This window comes from Alligator sinensis, unplaced genomic scaffold (assembly GCF_000455745.1).
Source record: "Alligator sinensis unplaced genomic scaffold, ASM45574v1 scaffold219_1, whole genome shotgun sequence".
NCBI classification, from domain to species: domain Eukaryota; kingdom Metazoa; phylum Chordata; order Crocodylia; family Alligatoridae; genus Alligator; species Alligator sinensis.
In genome coordinates this window covers 3,476,833-3,496,391 of record NW_005841866.1, presented here as the reverse complement: position 1 = coordinate 3,496,391, position 19,559 = coordinate 3,476,833, and the positions used below count along the sequence as shown (strand labels likewise).

At 44.9% G+C, this 19,559-nt stretch overlaps 1 protein-coding gene across 10 annotated transcripts in view; it reads right to left on the bottom strand.

Moving 5' to 3' along the window:
- Positions 1-19,559, bottom strand: part of COMMD1 (copper metabolism domain containing 1) — a 261,731-nt gene that overhangs the window by 240,936 nt on the left and 1,236 nt on the right. For 8 of the 10 annotated variants that reach the window (XM_014525903.2, XM_025192260.1, XM_014525899.2 and 5 more), the window contains exon 1: positions 16,011-16,222. The exons of 1 other annotated variant lie outside the window; for it this stretch is intronic. In XM_014525903.2, coding sequence (XP_014381389.1) covers positions 16,011-16,196 — 186 coding nt within the window. In that variant the 5' untranslated portion in view covers positions 16,197-16,222. Of the gene's footprint in view, positions 1-16,010; positions 16,223-19,559 lie in introns of those variants that run through there. One more of the 10 variants, XM_025192286.1, reaches the window with a different exon arrangement.

Genomic DNA, 19,559 nt, shown 5'->3' with positions numbered 1-19,559 from the left:
GTAAAAAAAAATTTTTTTTTAAAAAAATTTACTTCTAGGAATAAAAAAAAAAAAAAAAAAAAAAAAATCGCACATCAAGCAGTTATTAACTCCCAAGGCCACAAGCCTTATAGTTCAGAAAAACCCCTTCATCAATTAAAAAAAGTCCTTGAGTGGAAAGAAGAGAATGAGCACAAGATATCCTGAACCCAGGGTGGGGAGGAACAGAAAGCAACTACTTGTCAAGGGACTTCAAACCCTGTAAAGCAGTGATTCTCAAGCATGGTGCCCTGAGATCTTTTGAAAGCTGAAGTGTGAGGAAATAAACTGATAAGTGCAAGCTTAGGATGGTCTCTTTCTGACTCATCCTCCACCCCTATTGCCCAGCTCCTCTGCAAGAAGGTAAGCACTGTAACATATACATTAATTTTTTTTAAATTGATGCCACTCAATTCACAAAAGTTATGGAGGGCTGCCAAATGAGTCCAAAATGATCGAAAACCACTGCTTTGAAAGAATAAAGCAATGGTGAGCCCTCTCTCTCAGGATGCAGAACAGGGAGACGGATCCAATCCTGGGAGAACACTGGTGGGAAGGACTGTGTAGGTCGCCAGACTTTTGGGCTGAAAGATGTACGGCTAGCCTGGCTGGAGCTCAGCAAGCACTGGGCCTGCTGCTAGAGTTTCATCAGATAAGCCCACCACAGTGAGAAATCAGAGGGCATCTGGTGGAGCAGCCCCTCTCAAAAAGGAAACTAAAATATTTCCATTCCCCTCAAAACTGTTGCCAGCAGAAACCCTGAAGACTCCAACTTAGGCCTTGGCACCCCTCTCTCCAAAATGAACTGAAGATGGTCTCTAGCCCTATCCGCTGATGTCTGGGCTATCTTCCTTCATAAGACTCCAGGCTCCTAACTCCAAATCTGAGTCAAGCAGAAGCGGTAATGGTTTGGGACTTCTCTCTCTGGGAAACAGCAGCAGCTTCATAGGCAAAGGGCTGCAGTGAGTCCCTAGAGGGCACATAACACACTTTAGGGCCTTTGTATCCTACTGGCACTAATCAGCCTTTGAAGCATCTGAAATGTGCTGTGGCTCTTCCCCAATACCAATTTTAAACAGTAGTGGCACTCAGCTCTCCCACACACGCCCTTAGATCACGTTAAGATCAAGAGGTTTCTTGTTAAATAGATGCTGCCTAAGGGTGTGAATAATTGCTAGAAGGAGCTAAGCACATCACCGGATAGGAATGGCCTTGAGACAACACTTACATAAACCGTGCATGATACTGGCACAGCAGAACAAAATACCAAACAGTACTGCAAGCCTCTTGAGCAGCAAACAGGGAAGTTAAAACAAAATCACTGTCGAGAGAGTTTTATACTGAAATAGTACTACTTTCCAACACCTCTGAAATGACTTAATGAATATGGCCAAAATATTTCAACAAAAGTGAAATACCAAGGTATGTATTACAGATGTTAAATATACCCAATGTTTGTAGAAATGAATATTCATAAATCAAAACACCCAAATATTTAGATTCTCTGTGGGAAATTTTTATTGTCAGTTGGCCAATGTACATACAGTTTGTACTGAAGCAAACAAAAATACTTCCAACCCATTTAACAAGTAATCATTTGCAGCAAAACTGGTATTGTACCGCCACCTAACGGAATAGAATGGAATTGCTCCAGACTCATATTCCAGATGGAGTCATAATCGCCCTTTAAGATCTCTCATTCTTCCATCAAATTAGATTTTTTTGTAAGGCAGTAGCATTTTTTTTAAGGACATAGAAGTGATGCTTCAAAGCCATGGTGTCAAGAGTACAGATCCATTTACTCAGTAGTGTATTCGCCCATGTTACATTTCTCTACAATCTGCTGATATAGGAAGCTTTGGAAAAATTTGCCTTGCAGAAGACAAGAGAGAAAAAAATCTAAAAGAAATAGAGGCTCCTTTTTCAAAGCTTGCCCTCCAACAGCACTGGCCCCCCTGCCACCAAGCATTACTTTCTCAGGGGGAAATCAGTAAAATATTATGAGGACAAAGTATGAGGTTCTGGAATGAGAAGGCAGATAACAACGGAATACATTTAACTTAAAAAGTGAGATCATGGAAAGAAAAACCTCAGAGACACAACTGCAGAAGGAAAATTGCTCCAGAGACAAAATAGTGGCTTATTTAAAAGTCAGAATTAGAAAAGTGAACCCCCCCATGCTAAATTTCATCCTAAACAACTAAAAAATTATTTCCTATCATAAAAACGTCCCCTAAAAAAACACATGGATTTTATATTTATACACACACACATATACATACACACACACACACACACAATATACACACACATATACATACACACACACACAATGGGCGGAAGCCAGTTGCGCCCCTGTTGAGCCCAGGGACCCCCAGGACCCCCCAGCGGGACCCCAACTTGAACCCCCAGCGCAGCCAGAGGTAGGTGGGGCCCGTGGCAGGGAGGGAGGGACCCCAACCCAGACAGCTGCGGGGCAGCTGAGTCAGAGCTGAGGAGGGACATGCCCCCACCCGGCTCCTACTTCGCCCAGGCCCCAGGGACCCACACGACCGGAGCCTCGTGACCAGGCGTGCTTGTCTGCCCGGCGTGTGCGTTAGCATGGGAGTTTGTGCAGGAGGGTGAGCGGGAGGGCCCACAGCCTTGCCAGTGCGCCCCTAGGGTAGGTAGTCACACTAGTAGCCAGACTACCACCAGTAAAATGCAGACGGGCACACGCCACACCCCGAGGGTCTCTTCTGAGTCTGCGGCCTCCCACTCTGGCACCTCAGAGACCTTCACCCAGATGGAGCCCATGGTTCCGGGCTCCATGCAGATAGAGCCTCTGGCTCTTGGCTGGGGGGCTGCCTGCCACGTTTGCAGGCTCCTGGGACTGGGAGCATGGCCAACTCCCCTTGCGAGGTTTGCTCCACTGTTGGAGTCTCTGGGGCACCAGATAGAGGAGCTCCAGGCCGTAGTCCAGAGACTGCATGCCATCAGGGATGGCGAGCAGGAGATAGACTCCTACTGCCAGGCCCTTCACCCCCTGGAGGCAGAGGGTAGACCAAGGTCACTCTCCAGGGCAAGGGAGGACTCAGGGATCTCCCATGCTGTCCAGCCAGCGGGTTGGACCAAGGTGGTCAAGGGCCCCAAGGCCTGCCGCATCAAGGCTCCACCCCCTCTGGGGCTCTGCAACAGGTATGAACCTCTTGCAGTCCCAGCAGAGCCTGCAGAACTGCCAGCTCTGGCAGGCAAGGGAGGATCACCCACCCCCACTCTCCCCAAGACAAAACACAGAGTGGTCTTCGTGGGAGACTCCCTCCTGAGGGGGACTGAGGGGGCAATCTGCCACCCAAACCCCCTAGCCCGGGAGATCTGCTACTTCTCGGGGGCTCGCATCTGGGACATAGGTGAGAGGATCCCAAAGATTCTCTGGCCCTCCGAACACTACCCTATGCTCCTTATCCATGTGGGCACCAATGACATGGCTCTGAGCAATCCCAGCCGGGTCACGAGAGACTACAGGGCTCTGGGAGCAGGGCTTAGGGGGTTGGGGGCGCAGGTGGTCTTTTTCTCACTCCTCCCAGTTGTGGGTCATGGGCTGAGGAGGGAGAGACGGGTTGAGGTAGTCAACCAGAGACTGCTCCGCTGGTGTCATCAGCTTCCACGATCACAGCCCGCTCTTTGGTGAGGGAGGCAGTGGGCTGCTGGGAAGAGACAGCCTCTACTTCACTCCGCTGCGGATGAGGCTCTTCTCAACCAGACTGGCTGACCTACTCGACCGGGCTTTAAACTGAGCACACTGGGGGATGCGGGGATTACCGTCACTGCAAGCCCACTGGGCAGTTTTTGTAAACCCAGCAGGCTAAGGCACTCAAGGGAACCCACCCCTACCCCAGCCCCAGAGCGATCTGTAGGAAAGGCAATGGCCCAAGGGGACACTTACATGCCTGTACACCAATGCCAGGAGCCTGGGGAACAAACAGGAGGAACTGGTCCTCCTGCTAAACCAAAAGGATTATGATCTCATAGGGATAACAGAGACCTGGTGGGACTCCACATACGACTGGGCCACAGGTATAGATGGCTATACCCTGTAGAGGAGAGATCGTGTGGACAAAAGGGGCTGGGGAGGGGTAGCTCTCTACGTCAAGGAAAGCTACGCATCCCTGCAAGCTGACATTGGCACCCAGGGGAGACGACTGGAGACTCTCTGGGTCAAAATCTGTGGCGAACAAGGCACAGGGGACACAGTGGTGGGGGTCTACTACAAACTTCCTGGCCATGATCAAGAGCTTGACCAGGAGTTCGCCAGGGAACTGGCTGAGGCCGCACGCTCCAGGGAAATGGTTGTCTGGGTAGTTGAAATCTCCCATGACATCTCGTGGGAAGAGCACTCGGCCATATCCGAACGGTCACAAAGCTTCCTCATGCGCGTGGATGAACTCTATCTGACTCAAGAAGTCTAGGTATCAACGAGAGGCAAAGCGCTGCTCAACCTGGTGCTGGCAATGGGGGATGACTTAATCAGTGATGTAACTATCTAAGGGAAGCTGGGAGACAGCGACCATGAGCTGATCACCTTCACCATCCGCCGTAAAGCAGGCGAGTCAGTCAGCAATACAGAAGTCCTTGACTTCAGGAAAGCTGACTTTGACAAGCTCAGGAGGCTTGTTGGTATGGCCCTAAGGGACCACAACTCAAAGGGGAGCGGAGTTCAGGAAGAGTGGTTGCTCCTCAAGGGAGCGATCCTGGAAGCACAAGCAATGTCTAACCTGTCTTGGAGGAAGGCAGCAAAAGGGAACAGCAGCCCCCTTGGCTCTGCAGGGAACTAGTGGACCTCCTGTGACTAAAAGGAAAGGCCTATAAAGGATGGAAGGCTGGATCTACCCCAAAGGAGGAGTACTCTGCACTGGTCCAGCCCTGTAGGGAGCAAGCCAGGAAAGCCAAGGCTACAACGGAACTCTAACTACAGCTATCAAGGACAATAAAAAGTCCTTTTCTAGATATATGGGGAGCTGGAGGAAAAGCAAGGGTAACACTGGACCCGTGCTAAACCATATGGGTCAACTGACAACCGATGCTCAACGGGCATTTTGCATCGGTTTTTCATCAGCCCCAAGGGACAGCCCTGCTCAGTACGGTATGGGACAGCAAGGGTGAGGGAGAACTGTTACCCTTCATCAATGCTGACCATGTGAAGGAACACCTTGAGAGGATGGGCACCTTCAAGTCAGCTGGCCCAGACAGCTTACTCCCCAGGGTACTTAAAGAGCTAGCAAGCATCATAGCTCGGCCACTGGCACGGATCTTCGAGAACTCGTAGTGCTCAGGTCAAGTGCCCAAGGATTGGAAGAAGGCCAATGTGGTGCCTATTTTCAAGAAAGGGAGGAAAGTAGATCCAGGGGACTACAGGCCCATCAGCCTGACCTCCATCCCCGGGAAGATCTTGGAAAAAAATTATCAAAGAGACCAGTCTTGACAAACTGGCTAAAGGCAACTTCTTAAGGGATAGCCAGCACAGGTTTGTTGCGGGTAGGTCTTGCCTGACCAATCTTATCTCCTTCTATAACCAGGTGACATATCACCTGGATAAGGGAGAAGAGATTGATGTCATCTATCTCAACTTTAAAGAAGCTTTTGATCTGGTATCCCATGACAGTCTTATAGAAAAACTGGCCAATTGAGGTCTTGGCTACATCACAGTCCACTAGCTGGGGAATTGGCTTCAAAGTTGGACCCAGAGTGTAGTAGTTGACAGAAGTCAATCATTGTGGTGCACCATGACCAGTGGGGTCCCCCCAAGGCTCTGTCCTTGGGACTATCCTTTTCAACATCTTCATTAGTGATGTGGACACTGGTGGCAGAAGTGGATTGGCCAAGTTCGCTGATGACACCAAACTTTGGGGAAAAGCGTGCAGACCCAAGAACAGGATGGTGATCCAGGCCAACCTTGACAGGCTCGGAAAATGGGCAGAAGAAAACCTGATGGCCTTCAACTCCGAAAAATGCAAGGTACTCCACCCTGGGAAGAAAAATCCACAGCATGATTATAGGCTCAGCAGTGCTACGCTTGCTAGCATCACAGCCGAAAGGGACTTGGGGGTTATGACTGACCACAAGATGAACATGAGCCACCAATGTGATGTTGCAGCTGGCAAAGCAAGCAAAACTCTGGCTTGCATCCATAGATGCTTCTCTAGCAATTCCCAGGATGTCATCCTCCCGCTGTACTTGGCCTTGGTGAGGCCACAGCTGGAATACTGTATCCAATTCTAGACTCCACAATTTAAAAAGGATGTGGAGATGGTTGAGAGTGTCCAGAGGAGAACCATGCGCATGATCAGAGGGCAGGAGAACAGACCTTATAATGAGAGGCTGAGAGCCATGAGACTCTGCAGCCTGGAAAAGTGCAGGCTCAGGGGGGAACTGGTGGCTGCCTATAAGTATATAAGGGGTGTACATCAGGATCTGGGGGAATGCCTGTTCACCAGAGCACCCCATGGGATGACAAGGTCAAATGGTCACAAACTTCTCCAAGACCATTTTAGGCTGGACATAAGAAAGAACTTCTTTACAGTCCAAGCCCCCATGGCCTGGAATAGACTGCCTCCAGAGGCGATGTAAGCACCTACTCTGGATTCCTTTAAGAGTCAATTGGACATTTATCTTGCTGGGATCCTGTGACCCCAGCTGACTTTCTGCCCCTGTGGCAGGGAGCTGGATTCGACAATCTTCCAAGGTCCCTTCCAGCCCTAATGTCTATGAAATCTATGAAAGAAACACACACATATATATATACATATACACACACTACACACACACACACATATATATATATATACACACACACGCACTATACATACACACATATATAAATACAGACACATGTATATGTATATGTGCGTGTATGACTGGAGTACTTCCACGTGCTCAGGGAAAGCAAGGTCTGACAGTAAGAAGAGGAGGAGAAAAAGTTGGGGGAAGCAGAGTAAAGGGTTACCTGACCCCCCAGATTTATTTCCCCTGCTGTAGCAGTGGGAAGGGGACATATTCAAGGCAAACTTCCAAAACTTAGAATCTATACCTGGAAAATTATAAACAGATGTATATTTTTTTCATATATAGAATTTAGTTATTGGGGAGGTTGTCTTCTAATCTGGGTCATCTTCTACTTGAGTAAATATAGTAATCAGATTTAATGAATTTGCTATAGTCTCCACAGACAGGATACAAGTATACTAATCTCAAACACTTCCAAATATGCTCAGATGTTTGTTTTTTTAAAGGAAACACTAGTTGTTTACCAGGATATACATCTAACTATGAAAGCTAAGACTATGACATATCAACAGGGATCCAGGTTTTCCATTTGCTGTGGCAAAATGAGGATCTTTACAGGAGAAAAACCCAAGAAACTGTGGGTTTCCCCTTGCAGGCTGGCAGGGGTCCAACCTGCAAGGGGCTGCTTGGGGCAGGGGGGAGCAGGATGCAGGGGACGCACACGCACACATGCATATGGCAGCCAAGCAGTGTGGTGGAGAGCAGCTCCCTCCAGGGAAGTCTGTGGGAGCGTGCAAGGATGTAGGAGAGCATAGATGTGTGAAGGGGTCGGAGGGTGCTTACTGTAGTGTAGCCAACTCCTAAATTCTTATAGGCAGCCCCATAACCCTTCTCTGGGCTTTCTTCTGGTTGCTTACACAAAATGCACCTGGCCCTAGCTCAGCTGTCTCCTGCAGAACATGACTCTATCCTACTGCTTTCCCCTCTTAAAGTAACAGGAGCTCCCTGGATCCCTGTTGTGAGTCAGTTAGTAATACTCTTGCCAATGCTCCAGCTTAGTCTTAAAAGGTGCAGTGCTTTTGAAACTGGCTAAAAATGAGGGCTTGAATTCATGTAGTCACTGAAGAAACCATGGAAGTCCTCCAGGAGAGCAGACACGTTAACCCTATTATTCCCAATTACATTCCAGTTCTAGCAATTGAATCCTGTCAATCTGAACTTCCCTGCCTGTTGCAGTTGGATAATTTTTTTTCCCATACAACCCTAAAATAGAAGGCAGTGTTTTGTATAAAATAGCTGCCATATTTCTGCAGCACGTGACATTAAACTACCAGGATCTAACATGGAGTAGTCTGTAAAGGATTTTCCAGTTTGGGGGATTTAAGGCTGTTTACCATGAGTTATCCTATTTCATAATTCTTTTATCTTACTTCAGTAGCTAAAAACCCTCCTCCAACTGCTCACCATGGCTCTCAGAGATTTAGAAAAGGAAAGTCAAAAAGTCCCAGAAAAGGAAGCCCTAACAAAAACATGGGGAACATGAGAAAGGAATACCGACATTGAAAAACAATCAGATCAGAAAGAGTACAAAACCCATTAAAACTGGACACACAAAAAGCTTGAGAGGGTAAATAAAAGAAAAATAAATACCATGAATTCAATAAGATCCAAGAGCAGAAATAGGTGCAAGTAAAATATTCTCAATGCGATGGAAAGAAATTAATGGGAAGAGAGAATGCAATGAGGAAATAAAGAAGCCACATTTACAATAAGAAACAGGAGAGAGGGGGACATACAGTCAGTACATCCCAAAAACTGTGACAGAAAGAAGAAATATTTTTAATTAATAAAAATAATTAGTAAACCAGGGTTTTAAGAACAGGTTAGACAAACAGTTGTGTAGGATGTTTTATATAGGGAGGATCCTGCCTTAAGTGGGAAGATATACTAAGTAGATTACCTCCTCAGGTCCCTTATTAAGCCCTACTTTTATGATCCTAAGGTATACACCTATAACAAAGATTTACAGAATCAGGTGTTTAGTTTTCAAGATTCCATGAAACAGGTATTAGTTTCAACATATATAAATTGGGAATAAAACAGAAAGATAACAACTTGCCATGGGCCAGAGGGAGCCATTGTCAGAGTAAGAATTGGAGCTTAACTGACTTTGCCATGTGTTAAGAACATGGTTCTCTAAAGGGCTGATATAAAACTGAAAAACATTTGGCAAATGCCTCCCTCCTTAGTTTGCTGACAAACATGAAGATTGCAATCAGAATGGCAGATCCAACACAATCACAGAAGAATGAGTTGCATGCTGTTTTGATTCGAGCAGATATCACGGCTGCTGGTTCAATCATTACAATAAGGCTGGGATGAAATCTGAAGCATCAGCTCATATATATAAATATGGTATATCACAGTGAGCAGAACTGAACAACAAAGATATTGTTTTCAATAGAAAAAAAGATCGTATTTCATAGAGAAGTACCTAACAGGGACACTTGGAACATAAAGAGGGCACACCTTTTGCAGCATCATTTTTTATAACATCTGTCATCCAGAAATTGAAAAAGGACCAAAAACCTGGAGGCATAAAGAGTCCTGTCCTACACTAGAGTCCCATCATTCCCAATATTCCACAGGAGCCCTGGATCTGAGTGACAGTTCTGCCTTCAACTATCTGAAGAGTGGCTCCAAAGAAGACAGAGTTACGCCTGGTTGGGCAACTATTTCAGCTGGAGGGCCGCTTAACAAGGTTTGGTGAGCTGTCAAGGGCTGCAAGGGTAGCCTCGCCCCTTGACAGATGCCCCACCCCATGGTTGCCATCTTGGAACTGGAAGTCCCACCCGTTAACCCCTAACCTTTGCCACCAGAAGTCCCTCCCCCTGCCCCTGGAAGTACTCGTTTTGGGAGGGGCGGGGTTGCCATCTTGGAACCAGAAAAAAACCTAACCATATACTAAAAAGTCAAACACCTACTATAAAATATTTTAATTTTATTACAAAAAATCTATTTTGGTCAGCTGAGCAGGTCCCCCAGCAGCTGCAGCAGAGGCACCAATAGCGCCACCCTGAAGCTGCATGCTGGCTGGGCTGGGCCCTTCTGAGCACGAGGGTGGGAGCAAGGCACTTGGGCTGGGCAGGGTATAATTAGTTGGTGGCTGGATAAAATTGCCTGGCGAACTAGATCCAGACTCTGGGCCATGTTTTGCCCGCCCCTAAACTAGACTGTTCTCTGTGGTGGCAGATGACAGAACAAGGAGCAATGATCTCGAGCTGCAGCAAGGGTAGTTTAGGTTAGATATTAGGAAGAATTTTCTCACTAGGAGGGTAGTAAAACACGGGAACAGGTTACTCAGAGAGGTTGTGGATTCTCCATCCTTGGAGGTTTTTAAGACCCAGCTATACAAAGCCTTGGGTGGGATTATCTAGTTGGGGATGGGCCTGCTTTAAGCAGGTGGTTGGACTAGATGACCTCCTGAGGTCCCTTCCAACCCTCATTTTCTATGATTCTGAAGAACAGCTTAATCAATGTCAATAATATTAGTAGTACGGGATAAAAGTTACAAAACTATATGTTTACAATCACAGTGTAGAAGCTGTTTGTTTTGTATTTTTACAATAGATAAAAAACAGTTTTTGGTAAAAGGACAACAGGAATATTCATTGCTGAATGGAAGGGTTATAACATCATAATTCACCCATTTCAAAACTTCTTTCAAATTTTAGCTAGTTTGTGTGCTATAGCTGTTCATACATTCACAAATTATCCCAAAAAAGTCATAACCAGTAATAACACAAATTCCTAAACAGCTTAACATTTTTCCCCACTATTTGGCAGTGATTATTTAAGCCATATCTGAGAAATGAAAAGGCCAGTGGGCTGTTGCATACATCTTTACCAACAGCACTAAGCAAAGCATCACTGTTCACTACATTAGGCCAATGGCTATAATTTCCTAGCAGAATATGACAGAAAAGGAAAAAAACAAACAAAACACTAGACACTTCCATCACCAGATGGAAGCTTCTCTCTCCTATTGTGAATAGCTGACAAATCTGTTTGATGTATAAAATATTTTGGTTGCCTTGCCTCTTATTTCCTACTTGTTCTATGATTATTCACAGCAGACATTTTCATGAAAATAATTAGTTTAGCTATTCATAAAATATGGGCTCTTAAGAGAAAGCTGTCAAGTAACAATATTTATTTGTCTGGGTGGGTGCAAGGGCTTCTGGGAAAAATGTCACAACCCTAGGCAATTTGTTAATTTAACTGTTATTACTGTTCTCATCAAAATTCTAGGCAACTTAAAGTCTCCAAAAGGGAGAACATAATCCTATTTGAGGCTAACAGTCTTGCCAAGACTGATACTTCTTATAAAGCACTACAGTGAACCAGTGTAAAATGAATCAAGGCATGTATGTCAGGCACGTTTCCTTTTTAACAAAGGCTACAAGAATGGGGCACTACTGAGCACACTCCAGTAGCAAATGTGCTTTCCCTGTGCTCGCACAAGCCCTGCTTAAAATAATCACATTAACAATATTAAACCTGCATTTTCACTCATCCCACTAGTCTTTATTGAAGATAAGATGGAAAAAACAGTGACGGCAAGTCCAAAAACCATTTTAAAGGGCTTCTGTTAACTTCTTCCCAGCTCCACAAGTCCTTCTCTTATGGAAAAAAATAGAGGTGAACCTGGGACAAGAGACACGGGCTGGCTAGGATACTATTTTGCAACAGACCAGTGCGCCCAAATAACGTGCCCAGGCAGCATGTAGTGTTAAGTGTGCAAGATTCACAAGATAAACCCAGAGATTTAAAATAGGAATCCATAGTGTTAAAAATGTTGCGACTGTTATGGTCTTTCTAAGTTAGCTATTATTTTTCTGTAGTAAAAAAAAAAAAGCGAAAGAACTGGCACTTTCCGAGGGGTATCTTGAGTCTAAGTTGGTTAAGAATCACTGCAGTAGATACTTTCAGAAAAGAGATTCATAGGTTTAAAGCAAAATGGATAAGTATTTTCTGTCCCATGATCAAACAACAACAAAAACAGAGGGATAATTACTGGGATTAATAAAATAATAACATTTGAAGTAGAGGAAATTTACGAAGTTAAAAAAGACAGATGCCTCTTAGTTAGGAGTCTCACAAGGGAATGTGTAGTCAGTCTTGTGAATTTTTGCTCTCCTAATAAAAACTGGAAATTTTTGACTTCATGCATTCTAATAAAAAGCCATGATAGGCCCTAAAAGAACTGTTGTAATAGGGATTTAAAGTGCGCATTAATGCCACTGGATAGATCTAAAAGGGAAAGTTAGATACAGGAGCTGGAACCACAAAGTAGGCCGTGCGAGTAGGCAGCTATTCGATCCGGCTTCGGATCCGGCTGCTTTGGATGCCAGGGATCCAATCCGGAGCTCCAGACCAGGTTTCCGCTTCGATCCGGCCAAAGCGGCTCCAAAGCTTCGGAACCACCTCGGAGATCCAGCCATAGGGTGTAACGGGGAATCAATGAAATATCTATAACTTTGTTGGTTTTTGTCTAATCTGGATGAAACTTGCAGGGGTGGTAGCCTCTGCTGAGAGCATGAAGTATGCCAAGTTTCAAGAGGATCGGTGCAGGGGCTTGGGGGAACTGCACCCCAAATTCTTGAAAGCAAAACTCATGTCACATCTGTGTTACACCTCAGAGTGGTGAAAACTGCAGGGGTGCTGGCCCCCACTGAGGTGACGAAGCCTGCCAAGTTTCTAGGAGATAAGTGCAGGGGTTTGGGGGGAATTGCACATCAAGCTGCAGACAAGCAAAACTCGTGACTTGGGTGACACTGCGTGTGTTAAGGTGCAGCAGGATGAAAGCTGCAGGGATGGCAGCCCTGCTGCGGCCATGAAGCCTGCCAGCTGTTGAGGAGATAGGTGCAGGGCTTCTGGGTTCTGAGGCCCTGCACCTCTGGCTGCTGACAGGCAAAACTCGTGCCATGGGTGCTTGTGGGACGGACGGTCTCTGTCCCCCCAAGATAGACACAGCTGCACAAACACCCGTGTCACAAGTTTTGCCTGTCAGCAGCTAGGGGTGCAGGGCCCCAGAACCCCCCTGCACCTATCTCCTCGACAGCTAGCAGGCTTTGTGGCCGCAGCAGGGGCCACCATCCCTGCAGCTTTCACCCTGCTACGCCTTAACACACACAGTGTCACCTAATGTCACAAGTTTTGCTTGTCGGGTTAGTCAGCTTGAGATGCAGTTCCCCCCAAACCCCTGCGCTTATCTCCTTGAAACTTGGCAGACTTCGTGGCTGCAGCAGGGGCACCACCACTGCAGTTTTCAGCCCCCTTACCCTTAATACACACAGGGTCATCTGTGTCACGAGTTTTGCTTGTCAGCAGCTTGAGGTACACTTCCCCCCAAACCCCTGCACTTATCTCCTAGAAACTTGGCAGGCTCTGTGGCCTCACCAGGGGCTACCACCCCTGCAGTTTTCACCGCCCCCCCCCCCCCCCGTGGTGTAACATATAGATGTGACATGAGTTTTGCTTTCAAGAATTTGGGGTGCAGCTCCCCCCAAACCCCTGCACTTATCTCCTAGAAACTTGGCAGGCTTTGTGGCCTCACCAGGGGCCACCACGCCCGCAGTTTTCACCCCCCTGTATTGTAACACATAGACGTGACACAAGTTTTGCTTTCAAGAATTTGGGGTGCAGTTCTCCCCAACCCCTGTACCAATCTTCTTGAAACTTGGCAGGCTTCATACTTAGCGGAGGCTATCACCCCTGCAAATTTCATCCAAATCAGACAAAAACCAACAAAGTTATAGATATTTAATTGATTTCCCATTATACCCTATGGGTATATGAAGCTCTGAACTGCTTCAGAAAGCCTGACGAAGCCAGCGCTTCGATCCGGACATGCTGCTTTGGACGCCAAAGTGTCCGAAGCTTCTCCAGATCTGAAGCACTGTCCGAAGCCTCGCACAGCCCTATCACAAAACAATTTCTACTTGTAAATAAATGTAAAGACATATGGAGGATCTTTAACCCCACAGGAAGAGACTGCACCAGTTTCCCAAGTTGTGGGGCACACCCCTTTGAGGGAGCACAAAAGGGTAAGTGGGCAGACAGTAGTGCAGTCAATGACAAATCATCACCACATCTGAGAATCATGTACATTTGGTAGCTGAAGTTGAGGCAGGTGTGCAGAAGTGGCCAACTATACTCTAGAAGTTTATGCCTCAACTATGCTTTTTTCTCATTCCCTCAAAATTCTTATTCAAAAATTGATTGTGTGTTCACTGGCAGGATTTCTATGACTAAATTTTACTAACTGCACCTTTGAAGCCATCAGTATTTCAGATCATGGTCCTCTGAAACAAGTGTTTACTTTATGACAGATCAACAATGATAGGAAAACTTGGAGGACGAATAGAAATTGAATACAAAGAACTATAATGAGGAAACAAAGAAAACGTAAATATATGAAGAACAATCTATCCAAGATATCATCCTTAATATTATGGAAAGATATGATGAAAGAACTTATCAGAGACAAATTCATTTAAATAACTAATTATATTGATAATGAAACTTTAAAACAACTGAAAGACATGTACAACCTAAAAAGAGAGAGGAACTTCATAAAATATCCCAGAAAAAGCCAGTGAATTATACTAATTAAAATTAGGTTGATAGAAAAAGCTGAAGTAGGAAGGGCGGGGGGTGGGGAAGAAAAACAGACTAGGGCTACTAGAAGATATTTCTATGCAAAAAGCAGAGTAAAACAGATGGAGAACTGGCTGGGCTTCTTAAAAACCAAAGACAAAAGGAAATAATTAATAAACCTGCAGCAAACAGATGTTCTAATGTTGATAATTCAAGCCCCTGGGTCAGATCCAGCACTTGGTACCATGTCATCTGGTCCACAGGACTCATGAAAGGGCTGGGAATTTGTGGGCATTAGTTCTCACAGTTCCATGAGCCAGGGTGGTTTAATGCCACTATCAGATAGGTAGCATGGTAACTCTGCACTGAGGACAGCCACACAATGCAGAGGACAGCACCTGCTCCAGTCATGCAGACTGCAGTAGCTGACTGCTTTTGCACCCCTCTGAGAAAGACAGTGCCTGGGGCTGCTGCCATGACTGCACCTCCTCCCAGCTCAGTTATGTTGGCTACCATCACTGAATTTCAGGGTAGAGAGATCCCAGTTGGGAACCCATTTTGGCAACATCAGGATGAGTGACAGCAGCATTAATGTTTGACAGCACCCTGAGCCACCACAATGGCTCAGGCACATGTGCCAGTTACTGCTGCTTCCCTTGCCACTGGAAGTGGGTCCACATCCAGCTGTGAGGAGTAGGCATGGGAAGCACAGGGATGACAAGTATGTTTCACACATCTGGTGTGGATTATCACAGTTTGCACTTGAAATGTCTATATTATATTGTTCTTTAGATTCTTAAAATAAGTCTCTCTAGTTATTATGCAATAATATAATTATAGAAACCTATCAGAAACCCAGATTTATATATAAACCTGTATGTTTGAGTACGCTATAACAGCGTTTGTGTGTTTGAGTACACTATAATCTGTGGGTCACAAGAATATATGAAAGGCTTGTGAACAAACTTTAAAAGTGGATTCTCCTTTAATGGAGAAAAACGTGGGAAATGGTGGCTTTTCCTTTGTAGGTGGGCAAAGTGCCAGCCTGAGAGGGGCTGCTTGGGGGCTGGTGGCAGCAGGTCAGGAGTGAGGGGCACTGGGTTGGGACTGGCCATTGATGTTTACAAATGGGTCCTGGTACAAAAAAGGTTGAGAACCACTGTGCTAGAACATGCACACACACACACACACTATATATATATATGGGCGTGCCTTACACACAGGTTTATATACCTGTGTGTATACATACACAGAGGCAGACAAGATTCTTCCGTTAAACACAGTATCTTTTAATAAACCAACTAAATAGTTGGAAAAATTCTTCTTCGCAAGCTTTCAGCACAAACCCCCCTGGTCAGGCATTGGGAGATGTCCGTATTAAAACACAAAACAAACAGCTTTGTCTGCTGCTTAGGTCCTTAGATCAACGCGGCTACAACCAACAGCACAGGCACGCACGCACACGCAGACACCCCCGATGACGGCGTACACACGTGCATACACACGCGCACAGCCGTGCGGCACAGGGGCTGCCCAGGGGCCGGGGGCGGGGACAGCCGTGGCCCTACCTTGAGCGCGGCCGTGAGCTTGGCCAGCAGCACGCGGAACTCCTCGGGCGCCGCTTCGGGGTAGAGCTGGCCGCGCAGCAGCTCCTCGGTGATGCCGGCGGCGCCGTAGTACGTGGCCTGCGCGATACCGCTCAGCAGCCCGCTCAGGGGCTTGGAGCCCTCTGGCGCCACCGGCTCCGCCGCCATGTTGGGAAGGTGGTGGCCCCGCGTCCTGCCGGGCCCAGCCCCGCGCCCCCTCCCGGTGCCCTCCCTGCCGGGCCCTACGCTTTCTGCATGGATGTACATATATGTGTGTATCTGTTATGGGCTCACACAACTCTGGTAAAGGCAGGGAGATTACAGGCAAAGAGCACTGTGGAAGGTATCTAGCTGTCTAACCTGAGAGAGAGAGAGAGAGAGTCTACACACATATATATATATATATATATATATATATATGTGTGTAGACTCTCTCTCTCTCTCTCTCAGGTTAGACAGCTAGATACCTTCCACAGTGCTCTTTGCCTGTAATCTCCCTGCCTTTACCAGAGTTGTGTGAAACAGGATGAACTTGTTATCACCAGAACCAAAGGAAGACCTAATATTTAAATCCCAACAACACAAGTTAAAAATAATTAAAAAAAAGAAACAACATGGATAAAGGAATCGTTATTCTAACAGTATATAATAACATATATGCAAAAGGTACTGTGGTGGGAGAAACCTCCCTAAGGTTCGTTGTCTAGCTGTAATTTGATTGACAGACAACGCGGGTAAAGAAAGACAGCTGTTTATTTGCTCGAGCAAAGACCATAAAGCCAGCAAAAGGCAAAATGGCCCCCCCCTAAGGGTGAGGTGATCTTTTATACTTATTACAACAAGGCAAGACTTCATGGTTAACAAAAAAAAGCAATACTTGGGCGGTGTTTTTCAAATCTTTGTAACAGCATATTTCTATTAAGCTAAACTAGCACTTTTTAAAAAGCTAAAAGTTAAGTAACAGTAACATTATAATATGTTAGCAAAACCTTACACAGTAGTAGATACTTCTCAAGGACACAACTAGTGCACCCAGAACAATGGTTTCCCTGTCTTATCTTACTTCTTGCTGTAGCTGATTTTTCAGCACACAGACACAGAGATACTTGCTGCTTTTAACTCAGAAAATGCTTAATACAGTTAAAATGATTACTTGACACAAGCAAAGGCTTAGCTATCAATCTGCCTTGTGGTCAGCTGCATTGCTAGGCCACAGGTCATGCCTTGTATTCAGCTGTAAAGCTAATACTTCCTAATAATCTAAATTATTGTAAACCTAACAGTATGCTATCAGAAAACTATTCTATTTCAGGGTAATAACAAACCTGCGCACTACAGTACTCCCTCCCTCTCTGTTTCTTGGAGAACAGAGCAAATATTTCCTTTGCACAACACAACAGCTTCAGGATGCCTCACTATACTGACGGCTGTTATCTTTCCAGACCTTCCTTCAGCAGCTTCCCACTAAGCAAAATGTCCCCATCCTGTGAATCTGAGGGATTCGGAGTTTATCTTGTTGTCCCAGTTTCTCTTGTCCACTACCTGACTTCCTAGCAGTGGGTTCTAAATACAGCTTCGTACTTGGGCTCAGTGCAAAACACACCTTCCATTGATTGAGTTTTATTTCCATCTGCCAGAACCTGACGATTTCCATTCAGGGAGTGTTAGAGACTCCCCACACTGCCACCCTCTAGTTATAAAAGTTACTAGAACATGTATCTTGCTGATATTTCATCTCTTCAATGTTATTATTTATTCCAATGACAGATGTTTCCAGTTGAGTTACATTTATTACCAAGAATTTCCCTTCTCTGGTACACTACAAAACACCCAGTGTTTATATCCAGTTTGGTTTTGGTTTTACTTACTCAAATCAGTATCATCATCTTACATTTATGACCATATTTACAGTTTTAAACCAGAAAACAAATACAGCTAACTGAGCTCTAGTATTTGTTTGGAATGGGATCATTAAAAATAAGTGCATCTTCACAGTTGGCCTAGATAAAATGACCTTCTCATTTCTAGTTGGGTTGCTGGCCAGTGCAATTAAAGCAACACATTCAACGTAGGGGATTGTGAGGATAAGCATCCAGTTATCCCTCATTTGTGTCCTCCAATTTATTGACAGAGGATTATTTTCTATAATTAGGGATCAGCAAATAATTCACTATGAATAATTTATTAGATTAATTTATAATTTTTTTAAGTTCCGAGAAGTGTTTTTGATATTCTCTAGTTCACTTGTTAGTCAATACAGCTTTGGTGAATACTTTTTATTTTCTGCAATTTAGGTTATTGTTTTTGAGTATTCACGATTAAAGCTGTTTTGATTGAATATGTGGGTCAAGTGCACTATTCCAATTTCTTGATTGGCTAACCATAAATCTTAGGTTGAGTTCAAAACTCAGTAGTTCCACAGTATTTTCTATTTACTTCAAATCCGCTGTTTGCTCAAATCCTCCTGCCTGTACCTTTTCCATTAGAATATTTTGTGTCTCTTTAAATTTTATCCCAAGTAGTCCCAGAAGAGTTGTGAACACCGGCAAATCAAATAAGAATTTTTTTCAAATTGATATTTCAGGAAATTATTGAGCCATATGATCAGCATCTATAATCCTTTTGGGTCAATATTAGCCAATTTAGGCATTGCAGGGGTGACCAAGATCCAACCTTCAAAGCTGTGTCATCTCATTAACAGGGCTCCCCACAGGTCTGGAAATTTAGTGTCAGAGAAGTGGTATTGGGAAGATGACTTAGTGCTTCACTGGTGGGAAGGTGATTTATTTCCTTTAAGCTTCAGATGCCCTGCAACAGGCCTATGGCTCCACAATACCCATTGTAAGCATTGAATTCAATATCCCCCGCAAATTAATATGTCAGTTTCCTGATGCATGGCTTTGGGATGATAACTCCAGGAATCATACTAGCATAGCTTTTAGCAACAAATCCTTTTGGGATTTGGGGTGTGGTACAGGTCTGAATTTAAAAATTGCCAAATTAGAGACAGGAATTATATGATGGTTTGGAATATATAGTTCTCTAAACTTGAGAGGTAAAACCTTGCAGGCTGATGCATCTTAGCCTCTAAGGGAAAAAAGTTGGATATCCAAATAGCTTTTTCAGAGAAGCAAAATCTTGTCTCCTGTGCCTACTCACTAAAGGTCTCGTATCACTTTTTGTAAACAGAGGAGTTTATTCCAGTGTATTAGAAATTTTTTCATATGTTCCTCTGTTTTTTAGAATACACATACATGGATCTCTGGATACAATGGCAGGGAGTTTTAAAAAGGGAAAAAAGTTGGATATCCAAATAGCTTTTTCAGAGAAGCAAAATCTTGTCTCCTGTGCCTACTCACTAAAGGTCTCGTATCACTTTTTGTAAACAGAGGAGTTTATTCCAGTGTATTAGAAATTTTTTCATATGTTCCTCTGTTTTTTAGAATACACATACATGGATCTCTGGATACAATGGCAGGGAGTTTTAAAAGCACAGAAGCAACAGGAATTACTGTGTACAAAAGGATCACT